The sequence below is a fragment of the Corella eumyota genome, chromosome 2, assembly GCF_963082875.1.
Source record: "Corella eumyota chromosome 2, kaCorEumy4.1, whole genome shotgun sequence".
NCBI classification, from domain to species: Eukaryota; Metazoa; Chordata; class Ascidiacea; order Phlebobranchia; family Corellidae; genus Corella; species Corella eumyota.
In genome coordinates this window covers 9019638-9038443 of record NC_137491.1, presented here as the reverse complement: position 1 = coordinate 9038443, position 18806 = coordinate 9019638, and the positions used below count along the sequence as shown (strand labels likewise).

The following is an 18806-nucleotide window of genomic DNA, read 5'->3' as shown; positions in this document are numbered from 1 at the left end:
TTTATTAGACGCACATTGGCCTAACTAACATTCAAGACAAAACATTTCGCGAAAATTTTCAGTAAAACAAAAGTTTGAGGTAATTTTTATTTTGGGTTTAATTAGGTCACGTGGTATTTTTGGCCAATGATATTGCATACAAATTTTTTGAGAAAAAATAAAAAATTTTAAATCGAAAAATAATTGTTGTGTTAGAACCGCACAGGTCCAATTACCGTGTTTATAAAATATTTTTCGAAAATATTAATATTTATAAAAGTTATGAAACTTTTATTAAAAATTTATGAAATCTCAAAACCTAAAATTTTGTATTTTATTAGACGCGCATTGGCCTTACTAACATTCAAGACAAAACATTTCGCGAAAATTTTCAGTAAAACAAAAGTTTGAGGTAATTTTTATTTTGGGTTTAATTAGGTCACGTGGTATTTTTGGCCAATGATATTGCATACAAATTTTTTGAAAAAAAATTAAAAATTTTAAATCGAAAAATAATTGTTGTGTTAGAACCGCACTGGATCAATTACCGTGTTTACAAAATATTTTTCGAGAATATTAATATTCATAAAAGTTATGAAACTTTTATTAAAAATTTATGAAATCTCAAAACCTAAAATTTTGTATTTTATTAGACGCACATTGGCCTAACTAACATTCAAGACAAAACATTTCGCGAAAATTTTCAGTAAAACAAAAGTTTGAGGTAATTTTTATTTTGGGTTTAATTAGGTCACGTGGTATTTTTGGCCAATGATATTGCATACAAATTTTTTGAGAAAAAATAAAAAATTTTAAATCGAAAAATAATTGTTGTGTTAGAACCGCACAGGTCCAATTACCGTGTTTATAAAATATTTTTCGAAAATATTAATATTTATAAAAGTTATGAAACTTTTATTAAAAATTTATGAAATCTCAAAACCTAAAATTTTGTATTTTATTAGACGCGCATTGGCCTTACTAACATTCAAGATAAAACATTTCGCGAAAATTTTTAGTAAAACAAAAGTTTGAGGTAATTTTTATTTTGTGTTTAATTAGGTCACGTGATATTTTTGGCCAATGATATTGCATACAAATTTTTTGAAAAAAAATAAAAAATTTTAAATCGAAAAATAATTGTTGTGTTAGAACCGCACAGGTCCAATTACCGTGTTTACAAAATATTTTTCGAAAATCTTAATATTCATAAAAGTTATGAAACTTTTATTAAAAATTTATAAAATCTCAAAATCTGAAATTTTATATTTAATTAGGCGCGCATTGGCCTAACTAACATTCAAGATAAAACATTTTGCAAAAATTTTGAGTAGAACAAAAGTTTGAAAGAATTTTTATTTTGGGTTTAATTAGGTCACGTGATATTTTTGGCCAATGATATTGCATACAAATTTTTTTTAAAAAAATAAAAAATTTTAAATCGAAAAATAATTGTTGTGTTGGAACCGCACAGGTCCAATTACCGTGTTTACAAAATATTTTTCGAAAATATTAATATTCATAAAAGTTATGAAACTTTTATTAAAAATTTATGAAATCTCAAAACCTAAAATTTTGTATTTTATTAGACGCGCATTGGCCTAACTAACATTCAAAATAAAACATTTCGCGAAAATTTTCAGTAAAACAAAAGTTTGAGGTAATTTTTATTTTGGGTTTAATTAGGTCACGTGATGTTTTTGGCCAATGATATTGCATACAAATTTTTTAAAAAAAAAATAAAAATTTTTAAATCGAAAAATAATTGTTGTGTTAGAACTGCACAGGTCCAATTACCGTGTTTACAAAATATTTTTCAAAAATATTAATATTCATAAAAGTTATGAAACTTTTATTAAAAATTTATGAAATCTCAAAATCTGAAATTTTATATTTAATTAAGCGCGCATTGGCCTAACTAACATTCAAGATAAAACATTTTGCAAAAATTTTGAGTAGAACAAAAGTTTGAGGTAATTTTTATTTTGGGTTTAATTAGGTCACGTGATATTTTTGGCCAATGATATTGCATACAAATTTTTTTTAAAAAAATAAAAAATTTTAAATCGAAAAATAATTGTTGTGTTGGAACCGCACAGGTCCAATTACCGTGTTTACAAAATATTTTTCGAAAATATTAATATTCATAAAAGTTATGAAACTTTTATTAAAAATTTATGAAATCTCAAAACCTAAAATTTTGTATTTTATTAGACGCGCATTGGCCTAACTAACATTCAAGATAAAACATTTCGCGAAAATTTTCAGTAAAACAAAAGTTTGAGGTAATTTTTATTTTGGGTTTAATTAGGTCACGTGATGTTTTTGGCCAATGATATTGCATACAAATTTTTTAAAAAAAAAATAAAAATTTTTAAATCGAAAAATAATTGTTGTGTTAGAACTGCACAGGTCCAATTACCGTGTTTACAAAATATTTTTCGAAAATATTAATATTCATAAAAGTTATGAAACTTTTATTAAAAATTTATGAAATCTCAAAATCTGAAATTTTATATTTAATTAAGCGCGCATTGGCCTAACTAACATTCAAGATAAAACATTTTGCAAAAATTTTGAGTAGAACAAAAGTTTGAGGTAATTTTTATTTTGGGTTTAATTAGGTCACGTGATATTTTTGACCAATGATATTGCATACAAATTTTTTTTTAAAAAATAAAAAATTTTAAATCGAAAAATAATTGTTGTGTTGGAACCGCACAGGTCCAATTACCGTGTTTACATGATATTTTTTGAAAATATTAATATTCATAAAAGTTATGAAACTTTTATTAAAAATTTATGAAATCTCAAAACGTAAAATTTTGTATTTTATTAGACGCGCATTGGCCTAACTAACATTCAAGATAAAACATTTCGCGAAAATTTTCAGTAAAACAAAAGTTTGAGGTAATTTTTATTTTGGGTTTAATTAGGTCACGTGATTATTTTGGCCAATGATATTGCATACAAATTTTTTTTTAAAAAATAAAAAATTTTAAATCGAAAAATAATTGTTGTGTTAGAACCGCACAGGTCCAATTACCGTGTTTACAAAATATTTTTCGAAAATATTAATATTCATAAAAGTTATGAAACTTTTATTAAAAATTTATGAAATCTCAAAACCTAAAATTTTGTATTTTATTAGACGCACATTGGCCTAACTAACATTCAAGATAAAAGATTTTGCGAAAATTTTCAGTAAAACAAAAGTTTGATGTAATTTTTATTTTGGGTTTAATTAGGTCACGTGATATTTTTGGCCAATAATATTGCATACAAATTTTTTTTAAAAAAATAAAAAATTTTAAATCGAAAAATAATTGTTGTGTTAGAACCGCACAGGTCCAATTACCGTGTTTACAAAATATTTAAAAAAAATATTAATATTCATAAAAGTTAGGAAACTTTTATTAAAAATTTATGAAATCTCAAAACCTAAAATTTTATATTTTATTAGACGCACATTGGCCTAACTAACATTCAAGATAAAACATTTCGCGAAAATTTTCAGTAAAACAAAAGTTTAAGGTAATTTCTATTTTGGGTTTAATTAGGTCACGTGATATTTTTGGCCAATAATATTGCATACAAATTTTTTTTAAAAAAATAAAAAAGTTTAAATCGAAAAATAATTGTTGTGTTAAAACCGCCCAGGTCCAATTACCGTGTTTACAAAATATTTTTCGAAAATATTAATATTCACAAAAAATGAAACTTTTATTAAAAATTTATGAAATCTCAAAACCTAAAATTTTGTATTTTATTAGACGCACATTGGCCTAACTAACATTCAAGATAAAACATTTCGCGAAAATTTTCAGTAAAACAAAAGTTTGAGGTAATTTTTATTTTGGGTTTAATTAGGTCACGTGATATTTTTGGCCAATAATATTGCATACAAATTTTTTGAAACAAAATTAAAAATTTTAAATCGAAAAATAATTGTTGTGTTAGAACCGCACAGGTCCAATTACCGTGTTTACAAAATATTTTTCGAAAATATTAATATTCATAAAAGTTATGAAACTTTTATTAAAAATTTATGAAATCTCAAAACCTAAAATTTTGTATTTTATTAGACGCGCATTGGCCTAACTAACATTCAAGATAAAACATTTCGCGAAAATTTTCAGTAAAACAAAAGTTTGAGGTAATTTTTATTTTGGGTTTAATTAGGTCACGTGATATTTTTGGCCAATGATATTGCATACAAATTTTTTTTTAAAAAATAACAAATTTTAAATCGAAAAATAATTGTTGTGTTAGAACTGCACAGGTTCAATTACCGTGTTTACATAATATTTTTCAAAAATATTAATATTCCTAAAAGTTATGAAACTTTTATTAAAAATCTATGAAATCTCAAAACCTAAAATTTTGTAATTTATTAGACGCGCATTGGCCTAACTAACATTCAAGATAAAACATTTCGCGAAAATTTTTGGTAAAACAAAAGTTTGAGGAAATTTTTATTTTGGGTTTAATCAGGTCACGTGATATTTTTGGCCAATGATATTGCATACAAATTTTTTGAAAAAAAATTAAAAATTTTAAATCGAAAAATAATTGTTGTGTTAGAACCGCACAGGTCCATTTACCGTGTTTACAAAATATTTTTCGAAAATATTAATATTCACAAAAAATGAAACTTTTATTAAAAATTTATGAAATCTCAAAACCTAAAATTTTGTATTTTATTAGACGCGCATTGGCCTAACTAACATTCAAGATAAAACATTTCGCGAAAATTATCAGTAAAACACAAGTTTGAGGTAATTTTTATTTTGGGTTTAATTAGGTCACGTGATATTTTTGGCCAATGATATTGCATACAAATTTTTTGAAAAAAAATTAAAAATTTTAAATCGAAAAATAATTGTTGTGTTAGAACCGCACAGGTCTAATTACCGTGTTTACAAAATATTTTTCGAAAATATTAATATTCATAAAAGTTATGAAACTTTTATTAAAAATTTATGAAATCTTAAAACCTAAAATTTTGTATTTTATTAGACGCGCATTGGCCTAACTAACATTCAAGATAAAACATTTCGCAAAAATTTTTGAGTAAAACGAAACTTACAGCAAATTTTTATTTTGGGTTTAATTAGGTCACGTGATATTTCTGGCCAATGCTATTGCATATAAATTTTTTTTAAAAAATAAAAAATTTTAAATCAAAAAATAAGTTTTCTGTTAGAACTGCACCGTCTCATTTAACCTGTTTACAAAATATTTAAAAAAAAAATTAATATTCATAAAAGTTAAGACACTTTTAATAAAAATTGATGAAATCTTAAAATTTAAAATATTATATTTTATTAAAGGCGCATTGGCCTAACAAGATTGATTATTTCACAAAAAGTTTTAGTAGAAGAAAAATTTGTGCGTATATTTATTTTGTATATTATTATTTAGGCTATGTCATATGGCTTTGTAATCAATTATGTTTTTGTTCGATTGGTAAAAAAAGTTGGAAATATGGTATTGAGTTATTGTTATTGTATTATTGACACTTTTAGCCTTTTAATTTTATTGAAACAAAGTAAAAACTATAATCTTTAAGCTTAATATTGTTGTTAATTATAAAAAAAGTTTTTTGGTTTTATTATTTTTTTGAAAACATGATGTAGTTTCAATAATGTAATTTTTAATCATCCACCCTCTTGGCTTAAATTTTAGTACTCTCGATTTTCGATCGAATTCCCAAAGTTCGATTTCAGTTTATTTCAAAAATATTTTTATTGGCCTAAATAACATTCAAGATACAACAATTTGCTAAACTTTTTAATAGCATAAATAAATTTGCTTTTTAATAACTATTCTAATAACCAATGTTTGATTAGTTTTGTTAAAGGAACAACTAGTTTGTTAAAGCTTACAAATATTAAAATTAAACTTCCTACTTTATACTACCTATTCAGTAAAGAACTTAAACTAAGGAAAACACAATTGTTTACACAAAATACTAATTAAGGAGATAACCTATTTTTATTTTAAAATAAAGAAACAAAATAACTTCTCGTTTGATTGAGAAGAAGTAATGAAATGACGAAAAGTAAAAAAGCCTAGGGGTTATGTCTTAACAAAAAATTCGATAATTTTTACAATTACTCGCTGAACGCCATGAAACTAAATAAGCCAGTATAATAAATACACTTAAACAAAGTTAATTTTAATTAATTTTTAAAATTAATTTTTGAACAATCCAAGTTTTAATTAATTTAAACAGTATGAGTGCAAAAAAGTGTTACAATTTTATCTTAAATATTGTTCACCTATATATATTAACAGGTATTCATATTATTATAACAAAAAATTTCCAATATTTAATTTACATAACTTGTGTTGTAAATCGAGAATTGCAAATTATAAAATTACAGTTTTTATAAAAAAAATTTAAAGATATTAAAATTTATGAAAATTTTTATTAATAGTCCCCTTGTGACCAAATTAATTTTAATAAAACAATATAATTACAAGTTTTGCTTAGTCTTTTATTGATGCAGACTGGTTGTCGTACGTTTTGCTCGTACGTTATTCAAGTAGGAAGACTTTCATTTTCCAACGACTTAAACGTGGTTCCCATTCCTTTTTTTTTTTTATCTGAAAAATTTTGTAAGTTTAAACACTTGAAATCACCAGTTTTTGAATAAAAAATTACTAACAAATACACAAAAATTTTATTTAGCAAAATGCGTACAGACTGTTTAAGAACGGTTTATTAAACAAGTGTTTCGAACCATAATAATAATAATAATGACAATAAAAATGTGTTTGGAAATCTAAGATTTCGAAACATAATAAAAATAATTAAAATAACAATATGTTTCGAAATCTAATATTTTGAATCATATTTATAAAATCCCTATAATTTTTGTTCTATTACGTATTTTCAAAATTGTTTTTTTCTTGACACACATTTAAAAAAAAAATTATAACTTTTTTGTATATTAGCAATTTGAAACTAACTGTTTTAACTGTTTTAAATATTAGTGTTTTTTTAAATGGTTTAAGTAGTTGTTTATTATTTCAATAAAGTATTAAAGTACCTCAAAAACCTTAACACATTTAATTTGGTTAGTTCACGCATATAACTTGCCCATGTATTTGTTTTTTGCACTATACTACCATGACAAAAGTCAAACTCTGAACTTTCAAAAAGATTCAAGTAAATAAATTATGTTGTTGAATTTACATAAGTACTAACTATATAATAAAAAAAGGATTTGGTTAAAGTGTTTAAATTTTTTAAATGTTTTTACACAGATTATTTTGTAAACTTATAATATGAGAATAAAATTTTTAGTTTTTGAGTAGAACACTGTAGTATGTAATTTTGTCTAAATATTTTATTTGCATATGTAAGATAAATGTTTGTATAACAGTTTATTACATTACCAATCTCTTTTTAATTGGAATTTATGATTGTTATAATTCGTGTTAAAATATGTTTTTATTCAAAATTTGCTTTCATGTTTTTAACAGTCATTTTTTAAAGAGAATATTACGAAAAACTATAAAAAATTATATTTTGCTAAAGGCACTGCCATTGTAATAAAAAAGATGAAATGAAATTAGTCGTATTTATGAGATTTTAATTGAAAAAAATCTTTTAACAACGGCTGCAAGTCTTTTATTAGAGCATAAAATTATGCAACGTAAGTTTTATTGAATGTTAAATATTAATGACCCATAAGCACACTGTTAAAACATTTTACAGCGGTTTGTGGCAATGTTTGATTTATTCTACTTAAAAAAAATTATTTAAAGGATTTACGTATTTTATTATTAAAATAAAAAAATATATAATTTTTTTCTCCTCAATAAACCTAAAATTAGGTAAGGTCAAAACTTTATAGTTTACGAAACTACAAATAAAATAGTTTAAAACCAAATAGAATAATTACGCATATTAACAGATTAGTTTTGCTTCAAACGGTAGCAGTAAAATTTTAAGTTGATAAAAGTAGTTTAATAAAAAATTTGCGTTGTAAAATATTAAATTTCATATCGCCTGACGTAGGCCTAAATAAACTATTTTTGTATATTTGATTAGGATAATTCTAACGGCCATTGAACCCCATTAAAAGCTGTTATAAAATATTAAAATATTTCGCAGAGGTGCTATCACATGAATATGAATTTAAAACTCCACAAGTCAAACAATCGTTAAATTTCAAACCGTAAAAAAATGAAAAGATATAAGATATTAAAAACCCCAAAGTTCTTTCTATAAATATTGAAAGTTTAATTTTTTATGCTCTATTGAAAGTTTTGGGTGCCGAAGGACGTTTAATAGTTATTATACGTATGAAATATGACTAAGTTGTAAAAATATGATATTAATATTTCATTTTTTATATATTTTATACGTAGTCAATGTTTATATTATATTTACTTTCGTATACTACATTACAAGAAAAAGGACTTGCCTTAAATGAGTGAATTTTGCGCAGAAATTGTTAAAATTTTCTAGTACAAAATTAAAAACTTTTTTAGTACAAAAAATTATAGATTATATAAAAAAATTACCTTTAAATTTTTCTGTAAAAAATCTCAAAATGAGCGGAGATTATTCAACTGAGATGTTTATGAACACAACTTCCCCCATGGTACCCCAGGTACCCCAGCAAACCGTTCTCCAGGGGATTTTAACTTATCTTACAACTGCGGTTATTGCTATAGCGATGGTGGGTATGGGATGTGCGGTTGAACTAAAAGAGGTGGCAAAACATGTTAAAAAACCAACCGGAGTTGTGGTGGGGGTAGTTAGTCAGTTTAGTAAGTACAAACATTAAACGTAAATTACAAAAAAAAATTAAATTTATATTTTTTTTATTTCGGAAAAGGGTATTGAGGTTTAAGAAAATAATTGACTGAAAACACATATATGCAGAATCAGAATATGTATTAGCCATATTAAAATAGAATGCGTTATAAAAAAAATTTCTAAAAGTTATAAAACATTAAAAAATTCAAACTGCTAAGCAAACTTTTCAATGTTATCATCATCATAAAAACATAATAACAAAACTAATTTTTTACCAGTTGTTATGCCTGTCGCTGCTTTTGTGCTTGCTACTATTTTTAACATGAACGACGTACAGACTTTGGGCTTACTTATAATGGGATCTTGTCCCGGAGGCTCTGTTTCCAATCTAGCATCTCATATATTGGAGGGTGACATGAATTTAAGGTTCTCAATAAAGAATATTACATGTTAAATTAATTCAATTAGTTTTCAATACCTAAAGCAAAAGCAAACATCTACAATTAACGCTTATTTAGCAGCATCTACTAAAGTAAATAGAAAAAAAAATTTAAACCAAGTTTTTTTTTTTTTATTGCCTGTAAATATTTTTAGTATAACAATGACAACGGCATCAAGCATTTTAGCTCTGGGCATGCTACCTCTTATACTTTTCATTTTTCAATCCGCGTTTGATCTTTCCCTGAGCGTCCCATTTAATATTATAGGTAAAATTTTAAACATGCCACAAAATTTATATTATATCGTGTATATTATTCAACTTGATTAATATTTAGTAAATATAGAATGTGTGTTGTTACAGGAATAACACTAGCTGCTTTTATTCTTCCGATCGGTGTGGGTATTTTTATTAGATCAAAATTCCCTAGAGCTGCAAATATGATTTTAAAGGTAAAATGTAAAAATATACTTCAATTTTTTTAACATGCGTGTATATTAGATAAGGTAAAGGTAAATTATAGCGTATAATTATTAATAAAGAATTAAAGATTTATACTACACACTTTTTACAGGTTTTGTCTGTATTTGGGATTGTGTCTATTATTGTGATTGCGATTTTATCGTTGTACAGTTACCGAGACGTAATACGATTATCTACATCGCAGTACGCGTGTGCTGTGATTTTACCCTTTATCGGGATAGTGTTTGGTTACGGTAAATATAATTTTTTTTGTGTAATACTATTGCAGTGACATCTTCAAAAAAGCCAATGTGGATAAAATATTATTTTAAACCAGCTTTGTTACAGGAATTTCGTCCGCGGTTTCTCTATATCCTCGACTCTATCTCAGACACAGACAGAGGCGAACCATTTCGTTTGAGATAGGAATTCAAAATACACAGCTAGCTATTGGAATTATTCAACTCTCCCAATTTACTAGAGCTGAAACTGGCCAAATCCTTTTGTTTCCGATTATCTATTTTGTGTTCCAGGTAAAAAAATTAGATTTTTATTAAATTATTTTTTAAAACGTATTGTTTTGGTACCTTAATTAAAGCAAACTATTTATGTTATTTTAGGCTATGTGGATAATGCTTTTTGGTGGTTCCTATAAGTTTTCTGTTTGGTACAAAAACAGAAAAAACCAAGGTATGTTTAAAAAGTCTAAAAAAGCCTAAAATTTCTTATTAATAAAAAAACAGTTCGTTTATTAAACGAGCTTTATAATAAATATGTTAGTTTTATAGCTAAGCAAATATAAGGAACGGGTTTATTTATAGTTAATTCTACAGGCCTAAATGGCATCACGACTATGGCAATAACAGAAGGTAAAAACAACCCTTGTTACGTTAACGTGGATGGGGTTAGTGCCCTGCCACCGTATGAAGAGAGTAAAGAGAAAAACGGAGATGTAGAAGAGAAGAAAGAAAATCATGAATATGATGAAATACGTGATGAGAAAAAGAGTATTGACAGCACGAAATTTTAATACCAATAAAAAATTCACAGCTTTTAATAACAGATTGCAACACTTTTTAATGTGAATTTTTCATTTTATATTTTATATAGTTTATCATAAATAATTTGCATAAGAATTAAATTATGAATACAATATGTTGTAATGTTTTGAGTGTTATTTTTTGTATTGCATTTTATAATATTTTGTATATTTCATTTTAATACACATTACCATTACCGCCTTTGTTTTAAAGAATTTATTTTCTCGAACTTTGTACAGAATGACAAACCCTGTTTAATCATGTGGTTATTAGTATAGTAAAATATTTATTGATATATCAAACACGTTTTTATGTTATGTATTAAAATAATTAAATTTCATAACCCAATAAACCTGACATATATATTGCAAACAACGACTTTTTTCTAACTAAGTGACTTACATTTTAACTTTTGACCTAGTGTAGTGTGGTAATATAATTAAATCACATTACCAAAACTTACATGTTGAATTTATGAGTTGTTAAAAGTTAAAACTTATCAAATCAAATACGACACAAACCTAAGCTGGCACACTCCGTGCGTTCAACTTAAAACAGTATCGTTGTCTACACATTATATCTTTTATTACCACATTAAAAAGAACGTAAACAGGCTAATTCTCTTCACTTAAAAACATGTTTAAAAGTGTTTCCTTATACCGATAGCAATCTTTTGCAAGCAATATATAAGAAAACTTACCTTAACACTGCAGTTGCCTAGGATGGCATTTTCACTTTACTTTTATGTTTTATCCATTTATTTCCACTTTACAATCCATTTCTTTTGCAAGTATATGTAATTCCTTTACGTTGTAAGTACGTTATATTCCGAGTTAATAACACAAACACTTGTTTATATATATATCACTTTAATACAGTTTTTACCTATATATTATAAAACCAAACTTAGTTTTAGCTGTAAAACACAACCAGGCTTTACATCGTACTGTATGTAAAGTTTAAGCTAGAGTACTAACTGGTTTGCTGTGGTTAAAACCTTAAGGCAATTAACGCAATCAACTGATTACAAAAATGCTAAAAGCTAGCAAAAGATTAAGTTAAATCGAAGGTGTTATTATGAATAAGTTGCGCTAAAGATTTAAAATTTTTTTAATATAATGTTTAAAATAAACAAACTTTTTAATTCACGTAATTTGTATATTCTTTTTGTCATTAAAAGCTTTAATATCAAAATAACAGAAAATACAAATATTGAAAAATTAGCTACAAAGTTAAGAATATGCGGCATTTACAAAAGAATATACAAACATTATGCTGTATAATTATTAAAAAAAATAAGCTTTACATCACTAGATATACTACAAAAATGGCTCGGTTTGGTATTAACTACTTTTCGCTTGAACGTTATTCGTCCCCTCTACTGCCCCTTCGTGCTCGTTCAAATTGCTAAAAACAAGAAAATATGATTTATAAATAAGGTTTGGTCACTAAGTGTATAGAAAATTCAATAAACCTAGTAAACAAGTTCAGAAACTATTCTTCTTTACGTACTGTAAAACATATTTTGTTGTGATTATAATAGTATTAATGTCTTAAAGGCATAACATACGTAAATATTAGCTAATTCAAAATATATTTTCTTGTACTTACCAAAGGACTTACAGACGAACATCTTGTTTCACAATTCACTAAAACGTTGGTTGAGCACACACACTCACACATCATGCTTGTAGATTCAGAATACCAAACTTTTTCACTATCATGCCAAACATTTTCGTCAAGGCAAGCTGTAAACAAGTAAATAAATAACAATACTAATTGACCTAATCTAGGCTATAATATATCATGTCATTTATTAAAACTATTAGGTAAGATAAATTATTTTAAATCAAACTTACATTTTTTTATGGTTTTAAAAATATAAAACCATGTACTTACATATAAAAAAATAAAACAACACTTACATCTGAAGTAACAGGTAAATCCTTCTCTTCCATTACATTCGCAGTGTTCTTTCTTGTTGTTCTCATATTCTAGTGGCCAAGTTTCACCTTTTCTGTAACTGTTTCCATTTGATTGACACCAATCACCAGTGTTGCATGAGAAAATGTTTGGACCATCACATGTGCATATCATTCGGAAGTTATTAGCTACTGCTTCCCAAGTCTGTATTAAAAACAACATTATGTTAAAGCAATAAACTTTAAAATATATATTTTAATATAAGTTAATTTCGTTTTCATCGTGTAAGCTCATTTTGTCAAAAAAACATTCACAAAATAAAACATCCATTTGATAAAAGAATAAATTGCTTTAAACCTAATTAATGTTATTGGTGTTAAAATATATATTTTAATTAATGTTATTGGTGTTACATTCTGTAACTTTGTTGATGATATATAGTGCAGGTTGCCTTATTGGGCTGTGGTGGTGCAGACCGTAATCAGCGTTGTAACACTTTGTACCGTTTTGAGACAAGATAATTATTATAGTCACGTGACATCGTTGGTCGACTTGGTTTTTGCTTTTGTTCTGGCAGTTCTGACTAGAGTGCTTCGTATACTGACGTGTTTTTTATGTATTTGTGATTTGTAACGATTTCGTATATTTTAAACCTTTATAGCTTTGTTTTATCTCTTAATAATAAATCGTGATAGTTTTTAAATATAGTGCACTCTACTACTAGCAAGGTTACAATTGGTCTTTCGGTGGGCCGTTAATACAGGGTTTTGGACAAAAACTGTACAGAATTTAGATGTTAGCTTACCTATTCTTAACAATTTGGTAACATTGGTAAACATTTGTGGTTTTTTAAAAGCTGGTACGCGAAAAAATAAATTAGTTTTAAATAGGTTCGCACTGCAAAAAAGGTTGTTGACTCCTGCTACCAATACCGACTTTAAAGCATAAACAGTAAAAAAATTATAATCACTAAAAAATAGTTTTTATTTATGTAAAAAAGAAATGTATAATATTACCTCTCCTATTTGATAGGTTCGGCCATTTTCTTCGCTGTAACATGTATTAGGCGGGGCGTCGGGAGTTTGAAATTGAATGGAAACCACAGGTGTTTGGATATCTCCCAACTTACCAAAAAATCTAAGTTCGTACGTTGCTCCTGTGAAAATTTTTTTTTAATTTTAGATTTTTTAGATTTCTTTTTAATGTCACAACAATTCTGTACGAAGGTTTTAAATTCTCAAATATTCGAATAAGGCGGTCAAAATTAAAGTTTTGTTTGTATTATTTATCTTATTAAGGAATAAATAATAAAAAACGATTGTCTGAAAAAGTTTTAAAATTTTGTATAGTTCAAGTAAGTTTAACATTATATTTCTTGCTTACCTTCATTAAGGTTTAGCAATGTCGTGCTTGTCGCTGTTCCTGATATCTCTTTTTGCTGATACTCGGTCTCAACTCCTTGAATAATTTCTCTGTATTGTAAAATGTAGTTGTCCACACTCTGTCAAAAAATAGGCAAAAGTTAATTAGGGTTAAATCAAAATTTTTATAGGTTGCAAATTGGTTAATTATTTGAGAATATAGTTGCCATATTAGAATACCGTTATTGGTGCATTCCATTTAAATGTTGCTTCGCCTCGACCAAGTTCGACAAAAAAGTTTGTTGGTGGAAGTAAAAGAGTTGTAACGTTTAAAGTCAATGTGTTGCGATATGTATCTTGACCGCTTACTATATTTAAGATAATATACATTAATATATATATGTTACTATACGAGATTTGTATTTGCAATATACGATATTTATGTTTAAAATGAAATGAAAATGTTTGCCATGGAAGGTCTTTACTGAATAAAAAAATACAAAGTATTTAAACACATTTTACAAATACAAAAATTTAGAAATCCCCAAAAACATTTTTGGGCGTGCTTTTTTAAAGTTAAACTTAATTAAAAATAAGTTTATTTCAATGTAGATGCTAATAATTTACAGTTAATTTACCTCGTGTTGCTGTTAGTTGTATTGTATATGCTTGACCAGGGTGAAGACCGGATACAACTGCGCTTGTATCATAATTTTGAGGTTGGGGTATGACGTCAATGTAAGAAGAATCAGGTTCACCTTGGAGCTTGTATCGTAAATGATAACTTTCTATACCTGTAAGTCGAAGAACAAATTTATTACATTACTTATCTTTATTGTTTTGCATGTGCAAAATTATTTGTTAATAAAATATATCTAAATCAAAATTTAAATTAATATAATTTTTTCGATGTTTGATATATATATTTTTTTTCATAACTTCAAAAGGGATAGGTTTTTGATGTTTTTGTCGAGTAAGGGTGTGCTATTGAGACGTGTTTAAGCTATTCGTGAACGCTGGGCTCAAAAGCAAATAGTGTGACATTGGTGCAGTTCGAACCCCAAACCTTTTAGGTCGAATCCATGACAGGTTCACCACACAACCGGACAAAATTTTATTTATTAAATACTTTATTTTAGAATTATTTACCTTGGACGTCGTCAAACGGGCGATTCCAATTTAGAGTAATGCTGTCTGATGAAATGCTTGGTACATTTAGGCGCCAAGTAAAGGTACGATGTTCTTGTACCCTTAATAAACTTCCTCCACTGAAACCAGGTTGAGCTGGAATAGTTATTATTGACGGGGTTCCACGTAGAGAACCACTGTACGGATAGATTGTAACTTTGTATGAAATGTCGCCTCGGAGACCAGTTAAATTGTAACTAAAAACAAAAAATAAATTTAAAAGATTTTCAACGAGTGTAAAAGTTTTTTCGATGTTACATTATTAAAAATTATTATTTATAGTAAAAGAATATTTAATGCACATAATCAAAAATTAATATTTAATAAATACAAAAAGTTTAATTTAACAAATAGTATTACAAAAACTTATATCGTCACTATATGCTCCTTTTTATTAACATTGTTACCTTTTTGTAAATCGATCAACTTTAATTTCTCTTTGAAATCCACTTCCGTCCTCAGGTTCGACTACAATAATCCAACCTTCAACTTTCTTTGATTTCCCTTTCCACGATAATCTAAATCCATCATGACTCTCAGTTTCAACCGAAGTCAAGGTGCTAACGTGTGGAATCTATATTACAGTAAAATTATAAGTTTAAAAAGATCTCCCTGTAAAGCAGTTAAAGATATTTGAATAAAAATAAACTTCGTATTATATTTATTCAACATAAATGAGGTCGTTGGTTTAATCCCTGCTGCTCTCATGCGGTAGCGCCCTTAAGTAAAGCGCTATAAACGGTATGAACTCTTACTGAGCCAGCACATAAAGCAGCACAATTGCCGGGCAATAATATATAATATCCCAAACTGCCACAGGCAACTTGAGACTGGGTCGGAGTAACTAATGTTACTTTATGGTTTAATTTTAGTAAACTTATTTAATTATCATACAAATTTTTGCAAAACATTTAAACGATTTCTTATTTTTCAATAAAAAAACTAATTATTAAAAGTCTTACCGAAGCTGGAGTTCTAACATTTCGATACGCTGGATGGGAAGCAACTGAATTCATCCAAGCAGTCAAATATACGTAATATTTGGTACCTGTTTACAATAGTTAAATTGAATTACAAAAAGTAAGAATAATATAAAATTTAAAAAAAAAATTTCTGTAAATGCAGAAAGTCTATTTTACCAACCTGGACGCAAATCTCTAATAAGATAAGAATCCGCCATTGAACCTAATCTAACGTTGTCCTTGATATTTATACCGTCCGGGCCTACCACTCTTATGGTGTAATGGGTGATTTGAGCTTCTGGTTTGATCCAAGTGACGTTTGCCAGGTTAGCCGTAACACCAGTTGTACGGAAACTAAAATTATAAAACCCCGTTAACAAGATAAATAGGGTAATGTTTTGTAAAGTTATTAATTTTTTTCCAATTTAGAGACATTTTTATGGTTTTACTAAATTTTTAAGGCATAGAGCTAACATTTTAAAAAAGTATCTTAGTTTTTATAAAATTAAACCCATTAAACAAATTATTTTTAACAGGTTAAAGAAAAGATTAAAAAAATTGTCTTTCTCTAGTAAATTCCAATCTTTAAATAATGTATGTAATAACTAAACATTATAAGCAATTACTTAATACCTTCTAGGTTGTGGGACAAGTGTTTCAGCCCTTATTATTGCAGGTGCACTTTCGCTACCAAGTGAATCGGCGTACAGTCTTATTATGTACAGTTGGCCTTCACTTAAAGTCCTTAAAGTGTGACGTGTAGCGTCCTTTAGCGGCGAAGGCAAGTATGCAGTCTCAGGTCCGGTTTCGCCTGAAATTATTTTATGTTTTAATATAGGTATATACATGTCAACATAGAATAGAAAAGTCAATGCTCAAAATTAATAATATTAAAATCATTTAAGACTATAATATAATCATTATTTACCTAATTGGTAAGTCAGTTTGTAACCAGTGATATTAGCTAGAGGCTTGCTCCACGACAAGGATATTGTTGTGAGTTGAGTTTTGATTACTTTTAGATCAGTTGGTGTGTCAACATCTGAATAAAGCACATAAATTACATTTATACCAAGGTAATATTTATAAGATTCAAGTTATAGTAGTTTTAGATTTCGGAACACAATATTTTACTAACAGTTAATCTGATATTACAATACTTAAATAACAAACTTGTTTTAATGAAAAACTCGTTTAACAAAGTGTATTTGTTGTTCTTTAACCCTTCGACTGTCACACTATATCTCGTTCCGGGAAACAAATTGGTGAGCTCAGCATTAGTTTGAGTGCCTGGCAGTTGCCATGTTCTTACAGTAGCCTATAAAAGAAAATATTGTTAGCATGTCTTACTAAAAAATATTGTGTAAAAACAATTAGAAATAATCTCATTTTGATGCTCTAAAAAGCACTTGCAATTTTGTTTTGAACAAAAACATCCAAAAATATTACTAACTTTTAATTTTGTTAAAACAAATCAAGAAACAATAAAATATACTTGTAAATTATCCAATGGTGTTGCGACGATTTTATATTGACTGTAGGCAGAGTTAGTTTGATCCCAATTAATTATCGCAGATCTGTCCCTCTGCGTTGTGTCGCCTTTAATAAGAAAATTAAAATTAATATTGTCATTCCACCCAACCTCTTATGTTACTTAAATATATATTTTGCATAACGATAAGTATATATATAAACAGTTTGAACACAAGAAGTTTTAATATTTATAAAGTGTCACAATTTACTTTCAAGGGTAAGTTGGCCAATTTGTCTCTCGCTGTTGTCATGCAAAATAGCTGAGACCTCAACCACGTAATCTTTGCCGGGGAGCAATTGATTAAGAAGCACGTTAGTCAAATGAGCCGGAATAACAACCTACAAAAATCAATAAATTGTTCTTGGGCGTTAATAGACTGATACCGTAATGTGGTTGTCAGAGCACTAGGCATATCGGAGATAAATATAAAAACCACAAAATTGCACGAATTAAGCTTTTTTGCATATATAAATACACTTTGGTATTACAAACATTTTATACCTGATTTGTTTTTCCTGACGACAACACTCGGTATACAACCTTGTAATATTGCACGGGGCCCGAATACGCCTGCCATCGCACCCTAACATCCCCGTTTTCGGCTGGAGACGAGTCCAATGGAGCTGGATGAACTTCAGTCGTTGTTGAGAGGGGCACTGGAGCCGCGTGAGTTATTGTAGATGCTGTGGTTTCACTTGCAGTTGTGGGTGGTTCATCCTCTGGCTGGTCGCCTTCTGGCTGATCGCCTTCTGGTTGATCGCCTTCTGGTTCGTAATCATCAGGACCAGGAACAAAAAATTCACCACTTAACGGAGACGACACTGTGTTTTTGTTACGATTGATGGCTGCGATTTCAACAGTGTAAGGCGTGTCTGGTTGTGGATCTAAAATTTAATAAATTTTACTACTGGTGTTATGTAGAATTATCAGTTTAAGTCCAATTGACATTATTTACATCAAGAACTATATTTTTAATGATTAACATCACACAAATAACTATGAGTTAACTACTTAAGAGAAAACTTTAAAAAAATGAATTTAATAAACCGGGTGTTAAATATAAGACTTGATAGACTTAAATGTTAGTGTCAAGTCGATCATATTCTATATTTTAAACTTGATATTTAAGTGGTTGACCT

The 18806-nt window shown here is 27.4% G+C and overlaps 2 protein-coding genes across 5 annotated transcripts in view; one reads left to right on the top strand and one right to left on the bottom strand.

The window, feature by feature from the left end:
* Positions 1–8516: 8516 nt before the first annotated feature.
* LOC145741197 (tenascin-X-like) overlaps positions 8517–18806 on the bottom strand; it is a 31960-nt gene continuing 21670 nt past the window's right edge. The window contains exons 63-81 of one of the 4 annotated variants that reach the window (XR_014280925.1): positions 18169–18551; positions 17876–18005; positions 17629–17732; positions 17307–17451; positions 17062–17175; positions 16767–16944; positions 16315–16487; positions 16134–16219; positions 15579–15745; positions 15133–15368; positions 14622–14777; positions 14224–14351; positions 14006–14123; positions 13639–13778; positions 12625–12826; positions 12311–12447; positions 11400–12106; positions 9034–10176; positions 8521–8702 (exon numbers count right to left, since the gene is read on the bottom strand). Coding sequence is in view for 1 of the 4 variants with exons in the window: in XM_082558741.1 (XP_082414867.1) it covers positions 12065–12106; positions 12311–12447; positions 12625–12826; positions 13639–13778; positions 14006–14123; positions 14224–14351; positions 14622–14777; positions 15133–15368; positions 15579–15745; positions 16134–16219; positions 16315–16487; positions 16767–16944; positions 17062–17175; positions 17307–17451; positions 17629–17732; positions 17876–18005; positions 18169–18551 (2639 nt within the window). In the remaining 3 variants the exon portion in view is untranslated. Of the gene's footprint in view, positions 12107–12310; positions 12448–12624; positions 12827–13638; positions 13779–14005; positions 14124–14223; positions 14352–14621; positions 14778–15132; positions 15369–15578; positions 15746–16133; positions 16220–16314; positions 16488–16766; positions 16945–17061; positions 17176–17306; positions 17452–17628; positions 17733–17875; positions 18006–18168; positions 18552–18806 lie in introns of all 4 variants that reach the window. The other 3 variants (XR_014280926.1, XR_014280927.1, XM_082558741.1) reach the window with 3 other exon arrangements.
* Positions 8550–10689, top strand: LOC145742324 (ileal sodium/bile acid cotransporter-like). The gene is made up of 8 exons (XM_082560106.1): positions 8550–8769; positions 9037–9184; positions 9353–9465; positions 9561–9649; positions 9772–9913; positions 10008–10192; positions 10280–10349; positions 10493–10689. Exons 1-8 carry the CDS (start codon positions 8550–8552, stop codon positions 10687–10689), a joined length of 1164 nt encoding a protein of 387 aa, XP_082416232.1.

What these genes read in the sequence shown, in the direction of transcription:
- LOC145742324 (XM_082560106.1), top strand. Translation starts at nt 8,550, where the DNA reads ATGAGCGGAGATTATTCAACTGAGATGTTTATGAACACAACTTCCCCC. An exon ending in GGGGGTAGTTAGTCAGTTTA is followed by an intron (nt 8,770 to 9,036) that starts GTAAGTACAAAC and finishes ATTTTTTACCAG; the next exon opens with TTGTTATGCCTGTCGCTGCT. An exon ending in CAAAAACAGAAAAAACCAAG is followed by an intron (nt 10,350 to 10,492) that starts GTATGTTTAAAA and finishes TTAATTCTACAG; the next exon opens with GCCTAAATGGCATCACGACT.